A 27,174-nucleotide genomic window follows, 5' to 3' on the forward strand; every position below is an offset into this window, starting at 1 on the left:
ATTTTCTAGTCATGAAGTGAATTTGGTGTCATGTCTCTGAATTGAGTGGATTCAAATGGATTCAATTGAGTTGACCCCCCCAGTCCACTGGCTGGTGATTGTCTCTGATTAATGGTGGTTGTGGCCCAGGAGGAGATCAGGGGGCCGTTTACACTCCTTTCAGCTGTCGCAGCTGTGTGTCATGCTTCAGTCCCCCCCACACTAGCAATCCCCGATCCGCCCGGAATTTTTTGGCCATGCGTACGCTCACTCGTGTGGATGCCAAGATACCTCCATCGGGGGCGCCCTGGGAGTGGGCCTGGGTCATGTTCTCTCTCTCTGTGTGTGTGTGTGTGTCCAACTCCCGTCAACTCCCCGTTTCCCACCTCAGACAAAGGGGAGACTGGTTATTTTAAATCCCAGCGCACGACAAGGAACAAAAACAGGAGTCCAGCTTTCCAGGCAGTTGTCCAGTCAGTCAACTCACATGAACTCTCCAGCCTCTCCGGGGCAGTGTCTCACACACACACACACACACACACACACACACACACACACACACACACACACACACACACACACACACACACACACACACACACACACACACCTTTCCTCTGTCTCCCCTGCGTAGACACACACACAGGGTTGGGTAGGTTACTTTCTAAATGTGATCCGTTACAGTTACTAGTTACCGGTCCAAAAGTGTAGATTACCTAACCCAGTAACGTAATCTGATTACGTTCAGTTACTTTTGAATAACTTTCCACTTAAGGGGCATTAGAATACATGTGTCAAACCTATTCTACAGAGGGCCGAGTGTCCTTAATTGATGAATTAAGGTCACAAATTAGTAAGGAACTTCACTCACCTGGTTGTCTAGGTCTTAATTGAAAATCAAAAACCCGCAGACACTCGGCCCGCCGTGGAATGAGTTTGACACCCCTGCATTAGAATAAGACAAAAATAATTAATCAAATGCCTTTGGTGTGTCATCATAGTGGTCTCTGACTTGTGGTCAGACTCGCTCAGGTGGAACAAACTTTAACTTGCGCCTTTTTTTCAATGCTGAATTGAATGTCATTGAGAAAACTGAAAGGTGTCATAATGTATTTTTTTTAGCAAACATCCTTTCTGAATATTAAAGGAGTTGTCTAATAAACTAGATCTACATCTAGTTAAATAAAGGTAAAATAAAAAAACACAGACACACACGCTCCCGAGTGGCGCAGCGGTCTAAAGCACTGCATCTCAGTGGTAAAGGCATCACTACAGACAACCTGGTTAGATTCCAGGCAGTATCACAACCGGCCGTGATTAGGAGTCCCATAGAGCGGCGCACAATTGGCCCAGCGTCGTCCGGGTTTTGCTGATGTAGGCCGTCATTGTAAATAAGAATTTGTTCTTAACTGACTTGCCTATTTTAAATAAAGGTAGTATTTAAACACACACACAGCCCAATGGTCAGATTACCAGGGAAATGTTTTTATAATGTTGAATTGTTTGAGACGGCAGCAGGCAGGAACACTATCCCCCTAGGTATCCAGTGCCTTTGTAAAGTTCAAAGACACAGCCCCTACTCAGTGTGGAGATATCTCGCATCACATGCTAACTTAAATAATGCTAATAATGCCAATATTTTCTGTTTTCCCACAACTGTACTTTTTCAGGGTAAAACCTTTGGTAACACTTCATGATAGCTTTCATGAATACGCATTAATAATGCACTTGATAAACTATTGATGAATATGTAGTTCTGGGTCCAAATTATAGTAAAAAAAAAAAAAAGTATTTATAAATAGTTGAATAGGTATACATTCATTAGACACTCTGTAGCATCAGGTACTAGGGTATCACTATGTTGCATCAGGTACTAGGGTATCACTTTGTAGCAACAGGTAATAGGGAACTTGTAGTGTCAAATACATACAAGCACATTAATAACAGGGCATGCGTATATCAGTCCAATAACTGTATTCATAAATGTGTTCATAAATCCCCAAAAATCCAGGGTGTCTGAGAGGACAGGGTAAAGGGCACGGAGGAAAAAGTCAATTCCTTGCTTCTTTATTTATCCAGGCGAGTCAGTTAATAACAAATTCTTATTTACCGGCACAAAACAATGTTAAACAAGATTTCAAGGTCAGTGTTGTCTCTTACTATGAATTCCTAAGAAGATGGCATTTGCAATTAGGTCATAGTGTGCTTTTTTTCGGTAGTATATTTGTTGTGCATTTGCCTCAAACTTGTTCTTGTTAATTTTTTATGTCTCATTTCATGTTACTTAACTTTGGAAGTAGATAAGTGTTGTACACTATGTCTAAGGAGAACACTGACACATTTCATATAGCATTTCCACAACTTCTTACGGAAAGAAATTAATGTTTTATGAATGAACGTTAGCAATAAAATATCAACTCCTTAAAACCCTTGTCAAAGTCTCACAAATACAATTGACAATTGAAAAATGACATTTGGGTTAATTCCATAAAAATATATTTTTTAAGTCCAATAGACGAGCAGCGCATAAGTGAGCAATGTGTGGTATTTAAGAATAAAGAAGGGCCTCATTTTGAACCAAACGCCATCCAAGCGAAAACCCAAAAACCTGACTCTATATCGCTGCTGCTGGGAAAATAAGCCGGGGAGAATGATATGCTTCCTGTCAAAAGGAGAGAGAATTCTAAATTCCTGCCGTTACTCACGACACCACCACCTCAAAAAATACCCTTTCTTGTATTAAGCCCACTAGCATTTATTTGCTTAAGAATTTACCTGCCAGCTCAATTTAGTAATAGCCTATGTCATATGAAAGCAAACCATAGTGCAAGCCCATGACCCGAAACACATGATCAGCTGACTCTGACTTCATGACCCTTTTTATAATAACACAACACCCCCCCTCCCCCCTCCCCCTTCCTCTGCCCTCCCCCTGCCAACCACCCACCTAGCAGTGTCAGGAACCACTCCGACGACTCCAACACTGAAATAACACATTCAGAACAATGACCATTCTATTTATAAGTTCAACCACTTCTTTGCCTTCTCCGACCTGCTGTGAGCTCACAGTTCACACAGACGTGCTCGTCTGGCTGTGACAGCAAGATGGGGTAGGTTTGGTGGATTAGTTAGTTAGAAAGGGGAGCCCTCAGCCCGACCACATCGCAGTCATATATTTTAAATGGGTTTGAATCTATCTAAGTGCTGCAGACTGTTTGGCCTGCTTTGATGCCTACTTTGCAGATAATTAGTGAGAACTGGGTCAGCATGGGGCAAGGCAGCGGCATCTTTTAAATATTTTGTAGGGCTGAGTGGGGTGGGGGGGTAAAGGCCGTCAAATACACATGCCAATTTGCAAGTGAGCTATTCGCTTATTTTCTCGCATGTGAATTAAACCAAAATAAACACCAATGTATTATTCAGGGTCCTTGACTTTGTAAATCATTGTTCCTTTTCGAAAGAAAGCTTAATTGTATGTCACAGCTATTATTGAACAGAGAAAGCAAAATTCAGTCTGTCGGTTTATCTAAGAATTTACACTGAAAAGGGATGCTATGCAGTTAGAATTTTTTCCCGCATAAAGATTGCCCAGGGAACTACCTGGCTATTTCAAACGTTACAGCATTGTTGTTCCAATGTTACAGCGGCATTGTGTAAAGCAAACACGGCGTGGAGTCGCAAACAGAGAGAACAACGGCAGGCAAGGGGATGTCACTCAGCCTCAGCCCCTTTGGCCTTTTGCCCTTCCTCCCATGGCCGTGCTGTGCTTTCTCACACACACAGGACAGGGTGAGCCACACACACAGACACAACCCGGCATCTTGTGTCGTTTCCTCCGCGCGCCGCCGCGCCGCCTGGCCCTAATGAGTGTTTACAACGACATGCTGATTCCTATTAATCTGGTTATTGTCGACTGGAGGGAGGGAAGAAGAAGGGAGGGGTGGAAGGAGGTAGGGAAGGAAGGAGAAGGGAGGAGGTAGGGTTTGTGTTAGAATGGGCCCATGCCGCTGAAAGAGGGGAAAAAGAGTGCGCTCTCTCTCTCTCTCTCTCTCTCTCTGACAGATCGGGGCACCACCACCTCCCTTTGCTCCGACGTTACACTGAGCAGATGTGGTTCCCCAGTTGTTATTCCTAGTAATTATCCTCATTAAGTGAAAGCATGTGCCAATCAAATGCCTTTGAGAAGGGCCCCGGCCGGGGCAGAAAATCGCCCTAACACCATCTCGAAAACGTCAAGCCTGTGTCATTTGGACTCATTAGTAGGCTAGATTAAAGGGGTTAGCCGACCAGGGGTTGAGAGAGTCGCGCGGAACGAGAGGCTGAGGCAGCGACGTTATTGCGGCTCGTTTCACTTTCTAGTGGTTGATACATTTTATGATTATCACGTTTAACACTTTGCCACGCTCAATCACATGAAAAGGCCGAAAAGCCATATTCGCCTTTTTTAATCCCTTAAAAAAAAAAAAAGACCTCTTAGATAATTACTCCTTAAAAGTAGAGAAATAAATATACACAAAAAACTATTCCAAATTCAACTAGTTGAGGATTTTTGTAATATATTCTAGTATAAATGATATTTTACGATTTTGTTGAATCATTTCTTCTACAGTAGAAAGAGGGGAACATTTTATGGCATCTTAAATAGGGACACAAAAACACAGAGCCATACAAATAGAAAGAGAAAAAAAGACAAGACAAGTTCCCCCCAAAAACAAGATATATGAAGTCTTCATGTCGATGAACTACCATTCGTTTTCACTTTGAAGTCCCGCGATCCGTAGTAAACTGTGATTGCATGTGACAGACTCCGGGTCCCCTGCTTTATCATGATGGATACTCCGGCAAAGTGCCTGAACTGCCGCTGGCGCCACACGTCACCGCGGTTGGCATATGCCATTAACCCCAGCTCGCCACACCTCAGGTGGGGAAGAGGAAGAGAGGAAACACGTTCCTAGGATCCAGGAATTGGGATAATACTTCTCTACCTCGCTAGTGCAACTTTCTCTGAGTTTGCATATCAGCGTGTTTTATTTATTTTTGTTAGTGGGATTTTGCTCTGGCGTGTTGTGTGGTGTTTCTAATGCACATAGAAGCTTGTTTGTGTGTATCCACCAGTTACTACACAGTCCTTTCCTTTCAGACGACCAAAAAAGTGGAGTTTTTGGGAAGTTTTAAGTTTGCCATTAATGAATGGAATGACATGTAAGAAGTAGCTTGAGCTGTTGCAAATAGCATCTGCTACAAAGGGTAGCTACCGTCTAGTCCAAATAGACACTCCTATTATGATTTTAATATAATTAGCCCAGCACAATGCATGGAAAAATACAGTCGATACACTGTGCTTACATAGGAGACTGACAAAGAGAAATAGCAAGTTGGCCTTCCTCTCTCACTTTTTTCCATGCCGTGAAATTGAAGGTATCCTGCAAAGTATCACATTTTCTGCATTCAGTAGGTGTTAGTGTAGTGATGATGGTAGAAGCGTGCCTGATTCTATCCACAGTCAGTTGGAGTATTCTCGCTCAGTTCAGAGCTGAGAGCGGAGTGTTTGTGTGTGAGGGAGATTCCCAGCCCAACCCAAACTCCAGCTGCTCGCTGCTTCTCAGAGATGTAAGTTCGTTTTCCACCCCCCCCCCCCCCCCCCCCCGTTAGTGGAAAATGTGTAATTTAAATATGCCCCAAGATTGACAGTGGGGTCTCATGCAATTTGACAAGGGGGCGCCCAAAAATGTCTGTTGGATATCTAAGTATTGTTAATTAAACAGCTTTCTGGCACTCAGGCTTCTCTTTCCTTTCCCAGTTCAAAGAGTTTGGTTTGACCCATGTGTTAAAAGTTTGTATCAGTTTTCTGCGCTATGTTTTCCTTGGCGTTGGGAACATGCAATGCCAAATTGTCTTGTTTAAAAGTGTGTTTGTTTACAGTTCGTTCTTTCGCCCTTATTTTCTCCCACATGTGTACGCTAGGATAAATCCGGGTATACGGTTACACACTCAGTTGGATTCGAATCGTATTGTAACAGGCAGATTGGTGTAAACGTTCCAGAATTAAGTTAATACACCAGACAATCAGTACATTAGTGAATGGAAAAGCTGCCACTCGAGTGGCTTTGGTCGGTGTACTTAAACAAGAACAAGTACAATAAGAAGTACAATAGTGCTCTCATCCGTTACCGAAGGAGGTTCATCAATAACATTTGGCCCTCTGATGTAAAATCAATATAACACACACCGACACAATGTTAGACCGATGGCAAATGTTGTGACATCTGTCATCGACTGGCTATAAAGATATGTCACCATTGATTTTACCGGGATAGTTTTTTTCATCTTTCTCTCCCTCTCTCTCTCGTAGTTGTTAGGGTGTAATGGGAAAAAATAAATGAATGTTATTATGAATGAGGCATGGTCAGCCTTGCCAAACGCAATTAATATTAGAGAAACAATGTGAGAAAGAACACTGTGATTAGATCTTTCAATTTTCCACGGGATGCTTTGCTGGCAGTTTGAAAATGGGGTGGGATGCTCAGGGGGGAAAGAGTTTTGTTCAGCGCTCGCTCAATACATGTTTTCCCTGACCTTCCAAAACTAGCCCTTCTGAATGGACAACTCTCTCCTGAAAACCAGAACATTATTTGGTGTTTAGGGTCCTCTGGGAAATGTAAAGTATTTTTTTAGGCTACTTTGATTTCTTCAACAACCTTGACATTTTGTTATGGATTCTTTAATTCAGGGTTTCTCAAAGTGGGGTCCGCGGCCAGATAAAAAAAATTAAAAGTGGCTCACAGGGATATTGGTATCCACAGTACTCTACCAATTATCACATTTTCAACTCAATAGTTCTTGTATTCCCCCTCAACATTTTTTGGGGTGGAAGACATAAATGCACTGGAATTTAGACAACAACAAAAAATCTCTGCCCCATGACAAAATGTGTAGATTTGCAGGATATTATATTTAAAGCTGCAACAACAAAAAATCTCTGCCCCATGACAAAATGTGTAGAATTGCAGGATATTATATTTAAAGCTGCAACAACAAAATATCTCTGCCCCATGACAAAATGTGTGGAATTGCAGGATATTATATTTAAAGCTGCAACAACAAAAAATCTCTGCCCCATGACAAAATGTGTAGAATTGCAGGATATTATATTTAAAGCTGCAACAACAAAAAATCTCTGCCCAATGACAAAATGTGTAGAAATGCAGGATATTGTATTTATAGCTGCAACAACAAAAAATCTCTGCCCCATGACAAAATGTGTAGAATTGCAGGATATTATATTTAAAGCTGCAACAACAAAAAATCTCTGCCCCATGACAAAATGTATAGAATTGCAGGAAATTAGCTTGAAAACGGCTACCTTTTCTCTCTGATGCCAAGAGATTTAAAAATCTTTAAAATGTTCCTTCCCAGTGCCCAGACTTGGTTCGTCCTGCCATGTAGTGCCGAAGTCACAGTAAAACTCCTTGTATGCTATTTTTATCTCACTTGAGTTGTGTTCAGATGAATTTGCTATTACAAAGTGGTCCCGGCCCCAAAAAGTTTGAGAACCCTTGCTTTAAATCTTGCTTTCTCCTGAAAAATGTAATATCTGTTGGATGCAAATTGTTTTCATGTTGAAATTAGTAGAATTCCTCTAGTATATATTTTGTATTATGTGTGATCCATTTAATATGGTGCATTTATTCAACATTTATTTTGAATTAATAATTGATAACTTGTTCTATTTGGCAAATATCAGTTTAGAATTCTAATCCAATACCAAATGATCAATAGAGAAACAGATGAAGTTAGATGAAACAGATGATATATTTAATACAAAGGGATGGTACTGTACGTGATATACCTAAGATGTGATGTGTGTGTGTGCGTGCGTGTGTCTGTCTGTATGTGTGTGCACGAGTGTATACAAAGCGCTTGTGCCTGTGTGTGTGTCACAATTTGCCATGGGTTTGTTTCTTGCTGTATACCTCGTCGCGCCAGTGGTAGCAAGCAACATCTGTTTCGGCTTGTTGTTCCTCTTGGCTGCTTTTCAATTGGATTTCCTCAAGCAGGTCCAAAAGCTGTCACCTCTGCTAGGCTCTGCTAGCTATCAGCACTGGCCCCTATATTAAGTAGGTGTTTCAGGGCTAAGCTAATAACTCTCCCTCCTCTCCTGAGTGATCACAGTCAGCACTGCCCCTCTCTGGGCTCAGTTTACCCCCTGCTCCACAGGGGTGGCTGGCCTGGGGGTCCCCCGTTCACTCTGACACCGTGTGTGTCTGTGGTGTGTGTGTGGGGGATGGTGGTGGTGTGGTGGGATGTGACGGTGTGTGTGTGGGGGGATGACCACACGTGTGTGTGTGTGTGCGTGTACAACCTGTACGTTAGTGCTAGCAAAATTACAGTAGAACCGTGTAACCGACGGTTACGGATGACAACATTCATGAAAATCAAATAACCGTTTATAAAATATATATACAGCTGACTGAAGACGGGATGCATATTCATGCAGTTGAGTCCGTTTCTACGGTAACATGGACTCTTTTTGCTCCTTGCTGAAACAAGCAAGGTGTTGTAGCAAACTAATCTTCGGTTGCCTGGACCATGCCCCCCTCCCTGCAGCAGCAGGACACATAGAAATAGGATAAATAGAATGCACTTGAAGCCTAACCCTGGCAATTGACCCTTTACTAAGCCCCACCCCTCTTGGTTACTGTTGCAACCTCAGCAAACATTCCCCATTCAACCACTTTCAAAATCTTCTCACAATGATTTCAAACTGTGTTTCCGATACACAATGAAATTAAACACAGACTACCCCTTGCTAATCAGGAAACTCTTGGGTATGTTGTGGTGGACTGTCATTACAATTGCTTCATGGGACCCTGATAAAATTATATTTGTAGTGTAGCTACAGTAGCCACGGAAAGGCTCAGTTAAAGCTATAACTAAATTGCGTCCTGTTGTCGACAACAGATAGGAGTTGTATTCATAACGTTGCTAACCTAGCTAGCTAACATACATTTTGAAAAAACAAGTTATATTAGGTGACTAGCTAGCGTTAGCAACGTTAGGCAGTCAATGATACTGGGAGCTAGCTAACCAGCTGAGCTATCAAACAATGTAACAAATTTGGATAAAAAAATACTCCCAAAAGGCACTGATTTCAGGAATCACAGTAGCACGTACTCCCGGTGCACTGTTAAATTATTTAGCCATTAACAACAACAAAAAATCGTAAAAAAACTCTGTTTCTGCCATAGCCTTCACTGGCTTTCATGCGATTTAAACGTGAGCTTGTCCTAGGTGTCGGACTCGATGACAGTCCATTGGAGCCCTGCGATTGTTGTCCAAAATTCTGGAGCGGGGCTTACCGAAAGGTCAATTTTACTTGTAAACTCATGGATACACTCGCAATGGCTGGCTGGTATTGTGATACAATAATTTCCATGGTAATGTAGAATGTTCATTCAAATGATGTTAACAGCTGTGGCTCATGCAATGAAATATATATATTTTTAATGTCAGTTGAGTTTAATCAACAAATCACAGCATATATTGATGGGTACACTTCCTGCTTTTAATTCCTGCTTTGCTACTATGGGTACACTCGCAATGGCCACCAGTTCACCCATTATGCCATCATTGACTTGAATGGGGACACCAGTTCTATTCATTCTATTTCTCTGGCTGCACATGCAGTCATTAGCTTTTTTTGGTTGTTGCTATTCCATCGGTTATTATGGTGATCGCGGTCATTTGGCTGGCCAAAATTCCATGACCGTCACAGCCCTAGCATGCGTGCATTGTGTTGTTTAGCCCCCACCTGACTTCCTGTGAAAGCTTACCACTGTCCTCTCTCCTACATCAGATCTATAGCATGGTGCAGGCTCTGACACAATTGATTTCCTCAGGCCATTATCACTTACATTTTTTAAGTACATCACTTTTATACATATGGTATGAACAATATAAAGGCTTGCCCATTCAAATAATGATTTTGAGGAATCAAGGCTTTAATCTGGAAATAGTTTTTATGTCCTGTCCCTAGTGCAACCTGGCACTGTGTTGATGGCTGAATATGTTCCGCCATCATTATAAAAGCAACTGAGTGCATATTTAACATGGCTTTTGGCCCAGAATGAAATCCAACCAACATATGTGAGTGATGTGGAAATGCCTCACCCAAGGAATATTTTATTTGTTTTAGAATACTGTAGTTTATGTAATCCCTGAATGCCTGTTAGTGTGTGTGTGTGTGTGTGTACAAAGGATTGTTGTTTCTGAATGTAACAATCACCCTAGGCAAACCACTGTTAGTCTACTGGTGTCATCCAAAATGTCACTGCGAAATTCATAAAATAAAATGTTTGGTATGTTGTTGAGATCCATTTATTTTAGCCCAAACCTTAAAGCTTTTAAGTATTGTCTTAATTATATTATTTTCAGACTGTTGAAAAAGTGATTCAGTTGAAAATATGGATTTTTCTGCAGTCGTTCATTCGGTTATATCCACAAAATTAATAATAGTATTGGATATGTAATATTTTTCCCGATTATGCTTAATGCGGCAGATTTGAACACAAGTTTTATCTTCAAGCCTTTTTGATCAGGAGAGTTGGTAGTTGGCTCTCTTTCTGACAGAGCGGCTGCCTGCCTGCATCCCAGCTGGACGAAATACAGAGAAGTTTGATCTAAATGTAAGGACCTGCAAAGCATCAACTCCGAGGGCTCGGGGCTTTGACGGACATCTTTATTTGACAGGCCGTGAGCGGTTAAAGTGAAAGTTATGTATACAAGTTAATTAAACTGTTTTTGTGTAGAGGGGTCATAGACATTAGCAGGTACCCTCCGCAAAAAAGTGTGAACTTTTTTTTCACACCGTGTTTTAACCTCTTCTGTCTCTCATTTAACGTAATGACTGCCAGGTGTGGTGGAATTTTCCAACCTCTGCCGAGCTACGGACAGGGCAGTCGCTAGTTTTTGAAAAGATTTCATGTACAAATTGTACTTTTGTAATGTATCATTTGGTGCTAAAGCATTGCTTTTTGACAGAGCACCAATGGTTGAAATGTTATGTAGACTGACATTAACATTGTAGATGACTGAGTTTGTGTCGTAATTGAGCTATTTTGAGACTTGGATGTTATCTTTTGAGTTGCTGTAGCTCAGAATGTCTGCCCAAAGGACTTGTAAGTAGTCTAGCTTTTGTGAAGCTCTCTCTCTCTCTCTCTCTCTCTCTCTCTCTCTCTCTCTTTTGTTCTGAAGTTGAACAGTTTTATAAATCAAATGATGATCAATACATACAATACTAACAGCCACAATATAGTGAAGAAAGCTGTTTTGAAACCAATCGTTGGTTGTATTTAAACGGGAACTTTTGTTTCCTCGCTTTATCTAGATCATTTGAATATAATTGTCATACAACCCTGTGACAACTGTCCTTGATCAGTCTAAAGGCACTTTCATAAGTCTAATGGCCCATCAAAAAGATTTTCCAAGAGGCCACAAAAAAGAGTAGGCGGTCATCTGAAAATATTCACACAAAATAAATCGGGAGCAATAACATCATTAGAAGGACTTCGCGATAACCTTAACTGAACATTCCATAATGTCCAGGAAACTGTTTGAGCTCATCAGGCGGTGGCTTAAACCTGATGGAAGGGCTCCACACCTTGCTGACTTCTCTCCCATCATCAGGCAGCTATGGTGGCCATGTCCATATGGTACAGAAGTGGTGTCAGGAGCCGTTATATATTTTGCTGCGGGAAGTAGGAAGCTACCCGCCACTCGCCTTGCCGAGACACTGGCTCCCCTTAATCATAGTTTTCATTTCAGTACATTTAGATTTCGGTTCCCAAGGACAATGTCATCAATAAAACAGCCTTTTGTGAGATTTTTTACCTGCTGCTACCTAACTTTGCACACTAGGGAGGGGCCACTGTAAAAAGAGGAGGTGGTCATCTGTAAACATTTATAATAATTTGTTATGTAGGCTAGGGGCTTGAGCCTAGCAGGGAGGTAAGGGAGAAGCATGAAGGCACACGTCCTTAAAGTGGGGCAGGAGGACTCCTAAATGAAAAGTCAAGTGAATTTCTGTATCTTGTCACAAAGTAATGAGGAGCTAGGGCCCTTCTTCATTGCGACGTACAAGACATTCACTCTCAATCTGAGGGGGAACTGTTAACTGATGTATGGCCTGAAATTGGAGAGGAATTTATCTGTGCTCAACGCAGGGCTGTCGTTACGGGAGGGTGAAGGGAAGGGAACATGCTTGGATGGACTCCACTCGTCACGAGGGTTTTTGCAGTCGTGCTGTTTCACTGTCTCATATTCTGGCTGCCAGTGCAAGTATTTCTTACACGAGTTTGGTATCCCACTTTGCCGACTCAAAGTCCTAAGCCAGGGCACGTATTCAAATGCTGATCTAAGATCAGGTCTTCCACCCCCTCCATATAATCATATATCTCATTGGGATCTAAAAGGCGAAACTTATCCTATATCAGCACATCTACCGTGCCTTTATGAATACGGGCCCAGGTGTGAGGGTGTACTTTGTTATCAAAGTTATCTATTTGTTCTGACTGCAATGTTTGGGAGTAATTTATCTGGTTTTGACCCCTTCTAATGAATATGTGCTGCTGTGATTTTGACTGCCGCCTTCTCTAGCTAGCACACATAGTATTTCCCCACTGTCTATTCAAATTGCGTATTCCTTTTTGTCTTCCGATGCACCACATTACATTTCTCAAGGGTGATATATGTTTTTGCAAACACAATGTTTGTTGGCTTTAACTTTTTAAACATACAATTGTTCCCTAATTAGTTTGGTCGTAATTAATTCAGGCATTTTGTTTGATGTATTTGTAGCAATACTTTGAAAGCAACTAAGCCAATCCTTTGCATACATTTGTACCATTTTACTGCAGAGTTCAAAAGCAACCGGGCTCTGTTTGGAAAAGCGCACAATGCATTTAAATAATACGCTCCAGTTTTACAATGTTTGTTTTTAACTGAAAAATTCATGAATTAACATTTTAAACAATCCATCATTATTGTTTTGATGCCACTTATTTTTAACTCAATTATATTCTAATTGATCATTTTTCGTAATGTGCGAGAGATGTTTTCCCACTTTGTTTGCTACACAACAAAAGATGAATTGCAAATCAAAGAAATGATCAAAAACATGATAATTAATTTGTAACAATAAGGAGGAAATTGCAATTCTAATGCAATGCAATGTGTTATGTGTTGCAAATTACCTCCTACTGTCTCTAGGTATTGTTTTTTTTTGGTGTGTGTGTTGGGTAAATTTTCAGCACTGCACTTCGATACAGAGTTTTAAGGGCAACCTTTTGTGTCTTAACTATGACCACACCGTTATAAAAACAAGCGTATGTAAAGGACAATATTGACAAGTGAACCTTTCTCATAATATTTTTTTTATACTTGAGTTTTAGAGTCAGGTAATGAAATAGGTAGATTGACAGTGACACCTCCTGGTGCATCCATTTTGTTTTGTGTGGCCTTTGGAGTAGCTGGATAAAGAGGACAGATCTCCTAAGATGGCACCAGACAGACAGAGGCCAGTCCCTTGGGGACAGAAGCAGGACCAAAGGAGTTGGGCGATAGCCCAGTTTGGAGGTGCCATCGTATAGGCCATCAAGCCTGTCACCGCGAATGGGGCCCCCAAATCATGTTGTCAATGGTGATGCATCGAGATCTTGCTCTGGCAAATTGGATGTTCCAAACTCGCGCTTGATTGATGCCCCGACCACGTCGCCTATTCAAGAGGTGTCATCTAACCGCTGAAAGATCAGAAATGAGAAAAGAAGCCAGAAAGAAAAAAGGACAATATGTTATTTTGTTATGTAAATTGATAAAAGTTTGTACAGTGAAGAGTCTGCTCTCGTCTGACATTAGGCCCAAACTCGGGACAGCCTTGGAATTGATAGGAAATTTTTCCCTTTCATTTTTTAAATCTTTTGGGTGGCGACTGCATTCCGCAGTCCTCCTTTGTGAATCATGTCTCTTCACTGTGCCTATTACGGTTGGAGGACTGCATTATGGAGTGAAGGTGAATTTACAGCTTGTATTTTCAATAAAGACAACAATGGGTTAATGAAAAATGTGCCCTTTATGTGCCCAAGGGCATTCCATTCTTGCGCGCCCAGTACTAGCCGCAGAGTTTTGTGAACCTGAAATATCTTCCTTTATTTGCCTTTTCTTTCATTCTTTTGCTCGCCTCCTCCACTGATTATTCTCGATAAACTCCTACATGTGTGTGTGTTTTTGTGTGTCTGTCTGTTTGTGTATGTGTTTATCTGAGTGTGTCTGAGTGTGTCTGCGTGCCTCTATCTACCAGGGAACACAAATTGAACATGGCCACTTGAGGGTGAAATATTTCTGTTCCGTAAAGCCAGAGGAAACCTTGGGCTTCAGGTTTTGATCGGCTCGAAGATGAACACCGCACAGCAGAGATGCTTGTCTCGCAGAAGTGCCCCAGTTTAAAGAAGTTCTCCACTCTCTTAAGTCCTCCAAACCCACTCTGTAGGGCTCGCTAGAAACAAAACAGCCTTAAGCTCAGTCCACTTTTCTCTCTCCACAGAGAGAAATATGTGTAAATACGTTGAAATACTGTAGGTATAGAAATACATTATGTTATTCATGACGCAAGATAATAAAAGAGAAAGCAACTTTTTTCTCTCTTTTTTTCTGTGTGTGTGTGTGTGTGTGTGTAGGGCCTGTTCATCTTCCTGATATATGGGGTGTACAACACAGAGGTAAGTCTGCATTGTGTCTCAAGGCTGTCGCAGTGAATGAGAGAAATGACACGTTTCTGATGGGCTCGCTCGGTTTAAAAGGGGGGCGACGGATTGAAGGAAGGGGACTAGGGAGCGGGGGGAGGCTTTCCACATGAGCGTCCCACTGCCCTTCATGCTTGAGCTAACTTATATGCATCCAGCCACCGCCATTAAACACTGACACGGCCGGTACTCAGCGTAGTCATTCCTCACCCACATTGGCTAATATTTCACTGCCTCTTTAAGTTTTTAAACTCACGGTCCTCAATTTAGCATCCTGACAATAGGGCTACTCCGCCACTGGAGGACTAGAGGGACTGGTGGAGCTAGCGCTTTGTCGATGGGGAAAAACAATATGCAGCTTGAGGAATGGGAGGGAGTGGCGAGGTATCATATTGAGATGGTTGGTTATTACCATTTAGATTTACATTGGGATACAAAAAGGGGGATAAAAAAGGGGGGGGGGATCTGACTTTATGGATGAGGTTCAATTGAATGAATCGCTCTTGGTCAAATAGTTCTTTTTTTCTATTGCCATGTAAGTAGGGCGGGAATTGAATGTGCTTAAGCAAATAACACACATTATAGTCAAGCTGAAGTGGAGCGGGATTATTTCTGAAGTCCAATTGCTCATTTCAAGATGTTAACCTTGCTCTGCCTAGAGATGCTTTTACATTCAGCAAGACTGAATGGAAACGGATTTCTTCTCACTGAGGAGATTCAAATGTTTGAATTTAAGCTCACTTCTGATTTGCTTTTGACCAAAGTTAATGGCCTGCAATTACTTGGATATGCTATCACAATACAGTAAGTAGCCTGTTGTTGTCCTTCACGGTGACATATTTGTTTTCACAAGAAAATTACTTCTCTGTAAGATACCTCCCCGAAAAACCAAAACAATTACTGTCCAAGATTTTTAAAAAGACATCCAACTTTACTGTCATCTTTATTGGGCCTTGTCCAAAATAGCATTATTAAAAATTGTCACACAGGAATAATTATTTTCATTACTTTAGAGAAGTCACCCAGTTTTAAGGTGTGTATGTATGTATGTATGTATGTATGTATGTATGTATGTATGTATGTATGTATGTATGTATGTATGTATATATATATATATATATACATACAGTTGAAGTCGTAAGTTTACATACACCTTAGCCAAATACATTTAAACTCAGTTTTTCACAATACCTGACATTTAATCCTAGTAAAAATGTCCTGTCTTAGGTCAGTTAGGATCACCACTTTTTATTTTAAGAATGTGAAATGTCAGAATAATAGTAGAGAGAAAGATTTATTTTAGCTTGTATTTCTGTCATCACATTCCCAGTGGGTCAGAAGTTTACATACACTCATTTAGTATTTGGTAGCATACTTGGGTCAAACATTTCACGTAGCCTTCCACAAGCTTCCCACAATAAGTTGGGTGAATTTTGGCTCATTCCTCCTGACAGAGCTTGTGTAACTGAGTCAGGTTTGTAGGCCTCCTTGCTCGCACACGCTTTTTCAGTTCTGCCCAGAAAATTTCTGTAGGATTGAGGTCAGGGCTTTGTGATGGCCACTCCAATACCTTGACTTTGTTGTCCTTAAGCCATTTTGCCACAACTTTGGAAGTATGCTTGGGGACATTGTCCATTTGGAAGACACATTTGCGACCAAGCTTTAACTTCCTGACTGATGTGTTGAGATGTTGCTTCAATATATCCACATAATTGTCCTACCTCATGATGCCATCTATTTTGTGAAGTGCACCAGTCCCTCCAACAGCAAAGCACCTCCACAACATGATGCTGCCACCCCCGTGCTTCACGGTTGGGATGGTGTTCTTCGGCTTGCAAGCCTCCCCTTTTTCCTCCAAACATAACGATGGTCGTTATGACCAAACAGTTCTATGTTTGTTTCATCAGACCAGAGGACATTTCTCCAAAAAGTACAATCTTTGTCCCCATATGCAGTTGCAAACGTTAGTCTGCCAATATAGGACTCGTTTAACTGTGGATATAGATACTTTTGTACCTGTTTCATCCAGCATCTTCACAAGGTCTTTTGCTGTTGTTCTGGGATTGATTTGCACTTTTCGCACCAAAGTCAATTAGCATATCAGATATTTTTTTCTGAGGTCTTGGCTGATTTCTTTTGATTTTCCCATGATGTCAAACAAAGAGGCACTGCGTTTTAAGGTAGGCCTTGAAATGCATCCACAGGTACACCTCCAATCGATTCTAATTATGTCAATTAGCCTATCAGAAGCTTCTAAAGCCATTACATAATTTTCTGGAATTTTCCAAGCTGTTTAAAGGCACAGTCAACTTAGTGTATGTAAACTTCTGACCCACTGGAATTGTGATACAGTGAATTATAAGTGAAATAATCTGTCTGTAAGCAATTGTTGGAAAAATCACTTGTGTCATGCACTAAGTAGATGTCCTAACCGACTTTCCAAAACTATAGTTTGTTAACAAGAAATTTGTGGAGTGGTTGAAAAACGAGTTTTAATGACTCCAACCTAAGTGTATGTAAACTTCCAACTGTACATACTGTGGTAAACTTCCGACTGTGCAGAATGTGGCAGACCAGGGGGTTTGGTCAAAACGTTTACACAGAACACAGATTGTAGCCAGCAGCATACCACCCTGCATACCACTGCAGGCTTGCTTCTGAAGCTAAGCAGGGTTGGTCCTGGTCAGTCCCTGGATGGGAGACCAGATGCTGCTGGAAGTGGTGTTGGAGGGCCAGTAGGAGGCACTCTTTCCTCTGGTCTAAAAAATATCCCAATGCCCCTGGGCAGTGATTGGGGACACTGCCCTGTGTAGGGTGCCGTCTTTCGGATGGGACGTTAAACGGGTGTCCTGACTCTCTGAGGTCATTAAAGATCCCATGGCACTTATCGTAAGAGTAGGGGTGTTAACCCCGGTGTCCTGGCTAAATTCCCAATCTGGCCCTCAAACCATCATGGTCACCTAATAATCCCCAGTTTACAATTGGCTCATTCATCCCCCTCCTCTCCCCTGTAACTATTCCCCAGGTCGTTGCTGCAAATGAGAACGTGTTCTCAGTCAACTTACCTGGTAAAATAACGGTAAAATAAATAAAATAAAATAAAAATCAGACACGGACAGAGTAGGATTAGCTCAGTTTTAAGGGTGTTTATTTAAATAATAAATCAAAAGAAAAGGATAGGTCTCCCCCATGAGACCCTCTCCGGGATACCGTCTTCTGGGCTCCAGGTCTTGCTGTATCCTGTCAGGTACAAGAACTGAACTCCCTCCATTTAGCTCGGGCACCGTTTCCAAATATACGGAAGTCACCTTTCTTTCCCCTGTCCTTTTTGTGTCCCCTGTCCTGGCAGCTTTATGGGACTCGTACAGCTGGTGAGCAATCAGCCCTTGATTACCCACCAACCACGATCAGCCCCAATTATTCCTGGCCGGAGAGCCCGTCGAGACCTGGCACGTCCAGAGCAGAGGGAGCCATCACCTCATGATGTAGGCTTTGTCTGCCACCAAGCCTCGACGAGTCTCCCCCTGGTGGCTGACCTGCTCTACGCGCCCCCCCCCCCCCCCCTAGCTGTAGGAGGGAGCTGTATGTCTCCCTTCTCGTTAGGGCGTCCACGTCTCCCTGACCTGTGCACGACAGAAAAAGAGAAGCGTTGAAGTGGAGCATGGTCAGAGACCAGGGTGAAGTCAGTACCTAACAGGTAATACTTGAGAGTGTCTAGCTCCCACTTCACCGCTAGACACTCTTTCTCAACAATCTAGTACTTTTTCTCTCTAGGTATTAGCATTCGGCTTATGTACATGATGGGGTGCAGGTGTATCTGGAACAGAACGGCCCCTAGTCCTGTGTCATATTGCATCTGTCTGGACCAACATCGGCACCTGGAAATCGGGCGATACGAGAATCGGATGGGAGCACAGTGCTTCCTTCAGGCGCCTGAACTCCGCTTTTGTCTGGTCAGTCCATTTCACTGTTTTCGGGAGGTGGGCCCTGGTTAGATCGGTGAGGGGGGAAGCTATAGCCGCATAGTTGGGGATCAACCGGCTATAGTATCCTGCCAGTCCCAGAAAGGGCTTGACCTGTGTCTTTATGCGTGGAACGAGCCAGTCACGTACCGCGTGAACCTTCCTCTCCTGGGGTTTGACGTTCCCCCGTCCGATCAAATACCCCAGGTTCACCACCTCCTCGAACACTAGTTTGCATTTCTTGGGGTTCTCTGTCAACCCGGTTTGCCTGAGCACATCCAGCACCGCCTGGAGGCGCGTCAGGTGCTCTTCCCAACCTTGGCTGTGGATGATGATATCATCCAAATTGGACGCTGCTTAATGCTGGTGAGGTCGAAGTACATTGTCCATCAGGCGCTGGAATGTTGGTGGGGCTCCTTGACCGAACAGGAGCACCCGGTACTGATATAGTCCGTCTGGTGTCAAAAACGCCGTCTTCTCCCGGGAGGAGGCTGTCAACGGTACCTGTCAATATCCTTTGGTCAGGTCAAGGGTGCCGATGTAACGGGCCTTTCCCAATCGGTCGACGAGTTCGTCCACCCTCGGATTGGGGAAGGCGTCGAACAAGCTGATGTCGTTCACACCCCGGAAATCATTACAGAATCGCAGGCTACCGTCCAGTTTGGGCACAACACGATGGGGCTGCACCATGCACTGTGTGATTCTTCAACGACCCCCATCCTCAGCATAGCCTCCACTTCCTGCTTCACAGCCTTCCTTCAGGCCTCCGGAATCCAATATGGCCGTTTTCGTGCCGTTTCCCCGGGCCGGGTACGGATGTGGTGTTCTTGCTTCTGGGCCGGGTCGAGGTCCTCATTCCCACCACTGGTACCGTTGGCGTCCTGGGTCCCGGCCATAACACGGCCAAGGCTGTCCTCTCGTGCCACTTCTTCAACAGGTTCACGTGGTAAATCTGTTGGGGTTTCCGTCACCCCGGCTGCCGTACAAGGTAATTCACGGGTCCCAGCTTCTCTATCCCCTCATATGGCCCATGCCATGTTGCCAGGTACTTACTTTCGGCCGTGGGGATTAATGCCAACACCCTGTCTCCCACCTGTAATTCTCAGGGCTGGGTTCCCCGATTGTAGACTTGGGTTTGAGTGGGTTGGGCCTTCTCCATATGTTCCCTTACCACTGGTCATATGGCTGTCATCCGCTCCTTCATTGTCTCCACGTGCTCTACCACGCTGCGTAAAGGGGTCGGCTGGGCTTCCCACACCTCCTTGGCGAGGTCCAGTAGCCCGCGTGACCTCCTCCCGTAGAGGAGTTCGAAAGGGGAAAACCCAGTGGAGTACTGGGGTACTTCTCGGATTGAGAACATTAGGTGGGGTAGTATCTGGTCCCAGTTCCCGTCCTGCTCGATGACATTCCGCAGCATTTGTTTGAGTGTTTTATTGAACCGCTCGATGAGCCCATCCGTCTGCGGGTGAAAGACGGAGGTCCTGATCTACTTGATCTGCAGGAGAGCACACAAATCTTTCATTAGGCGGAACATAAACTCCGTACCTTCGTCTGTCAGGATCCCGTTTGGGATGCCCACCTGGCTAAAGAGGTGGAACAGCTCCCGGGCGATGCCCTTGGATACCGCTGCCCGTAGGGGAATGGCCTCGGGATACCGGGTAGCATAGTCTACTATCACCAGGATGTACCGGTGTCCTCGTGCTGTTTTTACCAAGGGTCCCACTATGTCCATGGCTATGCGTTCAAAGGGCCCAATGATCGGTAGGGTTTCGGAAGTGTGCTTTGGGGCAGTGAGTTGACACTCCGGGCAGCTGCGACAGTAGTCTTCCACGTCCCTCCTCATCCCAGGCCAGTGGAACCGGACGGCGATCCGTTCCCGGGTCTTCTCCATTCCCAGGTGCGCCCCCAACAGGTGGGTGTGGGCCAGCTGAAGAACGGTACCCACATACTGCCGGGGCAGCAACAATACCTCTCAAAGTTCCCCACTGTTGGCGCGACAACTGATACAAAAGGTTATTCTTGATTTGGAAATGGGGGTATCGCCAGTCACTCACCCCCGGAAATAGCTGTCCATCCACCACTATCACTTGGGCTGCGGCGACTTTCAAGATCGGATCCTCCCACTGGGCCGTCCCAAATTGTCCCCTCAATTAGCCCCCAGCGGGTGTCTCGACTAGCCCCTCGAAATCGAGGAGGGGGAGGCTGGGCTCACTCTCCAGTGGTTCCCCAGGGGGGCCGGGTTCTGGCGCCCCGTCTGACTCCAGACCCGTAGATACAGGTTGGTCAACCGGTTGCTTCCGGGCCGCACAGGCGATGGGTCATCCCCGCTCTCTTCTTCGGCCGGCTCGTATCTTTTTCTTCAGCTCGTGCCCCCCTAGGGCTGCGGACAATCCCGTCCCACTAGGAGAAGTACCAGCAACTCTGGTACTCTGCACCCACCATCATCTGGCAGCTCCTTTGTGGCATCACGATGTTGGTCCATACGGTTGGATACCGCTTTGTGTCACCGTGAACACAGGAAATGGACATCTCCCTACCACGTTCGGTCTCCTGGTTCAGCAGGTTCGTGGTTATGAGCGTAACCATACATCCGGAGTCTAATAGAGCTTCTGTGTCGTGTCCGTCAACCTTCACCGGGACCATGGATGCAGTTGATTCGTGGTGCAGGAGGTGAAATAGTTCACGGCGTGACCCACCTTGTCTCCGGGGCTTGCTGATGGCATCGACTCCTCTCGAGCCGGGCAATTCCAGGCAATGTGCCCCCGGGCGCCACACTCAAAACACCTCCTTTGGTGTCCATCTACCTGGGGTCGTCAGTGGCAGATCGGCCCTACCCCAGCCGTCTCTCCACAGGTTTGCGGTCCTTTGGCCCTGCCGACTGTCGGTTAGGCGTACACAGCGGTGGGGCTGTCCTTCCGTCCCCTCGGACGGGTCGCCGACTCGTCCCGACTCCCACTCAGCAGGGCCTGAGTGTTCTGATGCGTCTCCATTGCTTCCAGGAGGCCCTCCAAGGTCTGGGGCGCGCATAGACTCGCTGCCCTCTTCATGTCGTGGGGTAGCACCCGTAAGAAGCGATCCAGAACCACTTTGTCAAGGATGGAGAGGGTGGATACGTCGGTTTGGAGCCATGCCCTGGTGACGCGCAGTAGGTCGCTCATCTGGGCTCGGGGGGATGTGTCGGGTACGAACCTCCAGTCATGGAACAGTTGAGCCCGATAGGCCAGGCTGTACCCGTGGAGGCTGAGTATCTCCCGTTTGAGTCCGTTGTAGTTAGCCGCCTGTTCGTTGTTCAGGTCCCAATACGCCTTTTGGGCATTCCCAGAGAGGAACGGGGCCAGCAGATTTGCCCACTTCGGCCTTGGCCATCCTTCCCATGCCATCCTTCCCGTGCTGTCCGTTCAAACGTTCAGAGGTATGTTTCGATGTCATCGTCTTCCGTTAGCTTGATTAAAAACTGGTTGGGATGTGATTCAGGAGACGCTCCTCCTTGCAGCTTCCTGATTTCCTCAATGAGGCGGACGTTTTGTAGTCGCTGTTCCTCCAGCGTTCGTTGCTGAACTGCCTGTTGTGCTTGTTGGGCCCAGACGAACTGAGCTATCAACTCGTCCAAGCTGATGCTGTGTAAACATCAACCCTGATCTGACCACGTTATCAGAATGCCCGCATTCTCCACCACTTGTGGCAGACCAGGGAGACCTGCATGTCCCGCAGAGGGAGCCATCGCCTCGTGATGTAAACTCCGTCTGCTACCGGCCTCGACGAGTCTCCCCCTGGTGGCTGACCTGCTGTACGCCATAATACATATATTCATACACCTACATATATATTTATACATACAGTACCAGTCAAAAGTTTGGAGACACCTACTCATTGCAGGGTTTTTATTTATTCTTACTATTTTCTACATTGTAGAATAATAGTGAAGACATAAAAACGGTGAAATAACACATTTGGAATCATGTAGTAACAAAAGTGTTAAACAAATCCAAATGTATTTTATATTTGAGATTTTTCAAAGTAGCCACCCTTTGCCTCGATGACAGCTTTGCACTCTTGGCATTCTCTTAACCAGCTTCATGAGGTAGTCACCTGGAATGCATGTAAATTAACAGGTGTGCATTCTTAAAAGTTAATTTGTGGAAGACACATCTCAGAAGATAGCCCTATTTGACCCAATACACAATGACCCAATACACCTCCAAGCTGTGTACGGACTATTTGACTTAGAAGGAGGGTGATGGAGTGCTTGATCAGATGACATAGGCCTCCACAATCACCCGATCTCAACCTAATTGAGATTGTTTGGGATGAGTTGGACCGCAGAGTGAAGGAAAAGCGACCAACATGTGCTCAGCATATGTAGGAACTCTTTCAAGACGGTTGGAAAAGCATTCCAGGTGAAGCTGGTTGAGAGAATGCCAAGCGTGTGCAAAGCTGTCATCAAGGCAAAGGGTGGCAACTTTTGGTTACTACATGATGTTTTTTCATAGTTTTGATGTCTTCACTATTATTCTACAATGTAGAAAATAGTAAAAATAAAGAAAAACCCTTGATTGAGTAGGTGTCCAAACTTTTGACTGGTACTGTGTATATACACATACCTTAGAACTGGGTGACTTCTATCAATGCAGCAAGGATGCATAAAAAATATAATCTTCTGATGCTATGACTTAGTGGGCAAGGTCATTGTCACTGGGGCACAGTACAATGTCCCCTCTTCCTCTCCATCACCCCCCTCTCCATCCCCGTCTTTCCGCCCCCCTCCCTCCATCACCGGAGTCCACGCAGTACGTGAGCGCAAGAGTCAGGACACCTCTCCTCCCTTAGTTTTTTTTATCATTCTGCTCTACAGAGAGGTGTGAAGAGGTGTCCCTGAGTCATAGCACTGCATTGACATAGCAGACGCATTGGCCTGACCCCCCACATTGTAAAATAAATCATTGTCACATTCTTGCTTAAGTGGCTTTTTTAGTGTGCAGGAATCAATTTTCTTACTTCAAGTTCTCCTTGACCTCTGGGTCTTCACAATTTGTGAGCAACCCATTTACACGTTCTGCTTTTCACAAGGGGTTTTGTAAATACTAAACGTAATAATCTTCCCTTTTTTTTTATCTCCCTCTTTTCTTTTTTGCTTTTCTCGCGCTCTGGCCTTTTTTTTGCTTTTTTGACGCTGCTTAAAGGTGTGACAGAAAACTCTGGCAGCTTCACGTTTTGCCCTCTGACACCCAAAGGAAATTTGTGTCTAATAGAAAAAATGCAAAAAAGCTGAATAGAACGATCAAAGTTTTTGTGTGTGTGTGTCTGACTAGGGGTAAATCAGATCATTAAGGAGCGGAAAGGAGAGGCCAGAGTGAGACGTTCTGTTCTGTCTTCTCTCATTTAAGCAAACCAGTCCAGATCACCAGGGAAGGTAACATCCAATGACCTCCCTTTGGATTAAATTATCGCATATGTGACAAATCAGAGAGAGAAAGTTTAGTTTATTAGGATCCCACTTAGCTACTGCACATGCAGCAGCAACTCTTCCTGGGGTCCACATAAAACGTAAAAATACATGACGAAGTACAGAACAGTAATAGACAAGAACAACATAACATTACAAGGGAAAACAAAAATACTATTTACACACTATTCATATATACATATTCTTATATACAGTACAGTTAAATTAGATCTTTATAAAGATCTGTTTTTTAAAGCTAAACTTGCTTTTTACCTGAGTGTAACCTCTTGTGGCAGAGAATTCCATGATGACATGGCTCTAAACATAACTGAGCGATCCATTCAATCTGTTTTTGGTTTATGCACCGTGAAGAAACCCATAGTGTGGTGTCTGTTGGGGTATGTACAGTGCTTTCAGAAAGTATTCACACCTCTGGCTTTTTCCACGTTTTGTTGTGTTACAGCCTGAATTTATAATGTATTACATTGTGATTTGTGTCGCTGGTCTACACACAATACCCCATAAGGTCAAAGTGGAATTATGTTTTTAGAATTCTTTACAAATTAATAAAAATGCAAAGCTGAAATGTCTTCAGTCAATAAGTATTCAACCCCTTTGCTATGGCAAGCCTAAATAAGTTCAGGAGTAAACGTTTGCTTAACAAGTCACATGAAAGTTTCATGGACTCACTCTGTGTGCAATAATAGTGTTTAACGTGATTTTTGAATGACTACCTCATCTCTGTACCCCACACATACAATTATCTGTAAGGTCTCTCAGTCGAGTAGTGCATTTCAAACACAGATTCAACCACAAAGACCAGGGAGGTTTTCCAATGCCTCACAAAGAAGGGCACCTATTTGTAGATGGGTAAAAAAAAAAAAAAAGCTGACATTGAATATCCCTTTGAGCATGGGGAAGTTATTACAGTGTAATTACACTTTGGGTGGTGTACTGTAGCAATACACCCAGACACTGCAAAGATACAGGCATCCTTCCTAACTTGCCGGAAAGGAAGGAAACCGCTCAGGGATTTCACCAGTTACATAGTTTAATGGCTGTGATAGGAGAATATTTAGGATGGATCAACAACATTGTAGTTACTCCACAATAATAACCTAATTGACAGAGTGAAAATAAGGAAGCCTGTACAGAATAAAAATATTGCAAAACATGCATCCTGTTTGCAATAAGGCACTAAAGTTAAAGTGCAAATGTGGCAAAGAAATTACCTTTATGTCCTGAATACAAATCAAATCAAATGTATTTATATAGTCCTTCTTACATCAGCTGATATCTGAAAGTGCTGTACAGAAACCCAGCCTAAAACCCCAAACAGCAAGAAATGCAGGTGTAGAAGCACGGTGGCTAGGAAAAACTCCCTACAAAGTGTTTATGTTTGGGGCAAATCCAACACAAACTCATCACTGAGTACCACTCTTTATATTTTCAAGCATGTTGGTGGCTGTATCATGTTATGGGTATGCTTGTCATTGGCGAGGACTATGGACTTTTTGTAGGATAAAAAGAAATGGAACAGAGCTAACCACAGGCAGGAAAACCTGGTTTAGTCTTCTTTTCAACAGACACTGGGAGATAAATTCACCTTTCAGCAGGACAATAACCTAAAACACAAGGCCAAATATACACTGGAGTTGCTTACCAAAAATAAATTGAATGTTCCTGATTGGCCTAGTTACAGTTTTGATTTAAATTGGCTTGAAAATCTATGGCAAGGCTTTAAAATGTCTGTCTAGCAATGACCAACAACCAACTTGACAGAGCTTCAATACTTTTTTTATGTGCAAATATTGTACAATCCAGGTGTGCAAAGCACAAATGTTTCTTAACAAGAATAAAAGAGAAGTGGTCAATTTTCTCCTCAACAAGGAAAGACTACCATGCATGTTGTTGATGTTAGTTCCCTGTGTACAGTTAATGGCAAGGCCTTTCTTTGCTGCACCTGACCTTATTACCGGACAGTAATCAAGATGGGACAAGATCAAAGCCTGACCAACTAGTACAGTTGATCTTTCTGTCAAAAACGCAGAACATCTTTTTATAACAGACATACTGTACCTCTCCCCATCTTCACAACAACTTTGTCAATATGACTGTGTCAAACTGACCTTCCAATGTTACTCCGACGAGTTCAGATTTTCAATTGTTCAATGGTCACATCCTTTATCCATAACTCCAGTTGAGGTTCTAGGTCTAAGAGAATGCTCTGAACCAAATACAATGTCTTTGGTTTTTAGATGTTTTTAAGACCAGTTTATTGTTAATTACCTGATCTGAAACTGACTGTTACTCCTTGCTAAGAGTCTCGGTGAGCTCACTCTCTGTGGGTGCTGATGTGTGGAGTGTGCAATGATCAGCATACGTAGTCATTTGAGCTTATCTGATGTTAGAGAAGCATCCATTGAAGAATACTCTCCTGAGTTCTATTGGATAAGTAACTCTCCAACCATTTGATGGCAGGTGACGTCAAGCCATAACAAGTGCTTTTTTTTTCTCCCAATAACAAATTAGGATCAATAACATCAAAGGCTGCATTGAAGTCTAACAATACAGATCCAACCTTCATCTTATTACCATGTCTTTTAGACAATCATCAGTCATCGGAGTCAGCGCAGTCAGTACAAGTTGAGCACCCTTCCCAAAATGCATGCCGAAAGTCAGCAGTTAATGTGTTCTTTTAAAAAACAGCATTGCATTTGTTCATACAAATACAATGAGAGAGGAAGACGTAAAGAGGAGAGAGCACGTGTATGAATTTGACCCGTCAGTGTTGACATTCATCTTCTCTTCTTCCGATAAGTGGAGAGTTGCCAGATTGTATCCCCTTAGATCAGGGGCACTCAAATACTATTTGAGAAGGTCCAGTCACACACATGTCCCAGGTGGCAAAGGCCTGGATGGATATTGTCATTTATTTATTCATTTAAATAGGTTGGGACCTGCGGTGTCGTTGCGTTTATTTTCTTTTAGCAAC

General features: G+C 43.6%; 1 protein-coding gene across 1 annotated transcript in view; it reads left to right on the forward strand.

Annotated features, from left to right (window-relative positions):
• LOC129811096 (adhesion G-protein coupled receptor D2) overlaps positions 1–27,174 on the forward strand; it is a 158,370-nt gene that overhangs the window by 56,467 nt on the left and 74,729 nt on the right. Inside the window, exon 21 of the mRNA XM_055862263.1 lies at positions 14,709–14,750. Coding sequence (XP_055718238.1) covers positions 14,709–14,750 — 42 coding nt within the window. The remainder of the gene's footprint in view (positions 1–14,708; positions 14,751–27,174) is intronic.

This window comes from Salvelinus fontinalis, chromosome 14 (assembly GCF_029448725.1).
Source record: "Salvelinus fontinalis isolate EN_2023a chromosome 14, ASM2944872v1, whole genome shotgun sequence".
In the NCBI taxonomy this organism is placed as follows: domain Eukaryota; kingdom Metazoa; phylum Chordata; class Actinopteri; order Salmoniformes; family Salmonidae; genus Salvelinus; species Salvelinus fontinalis.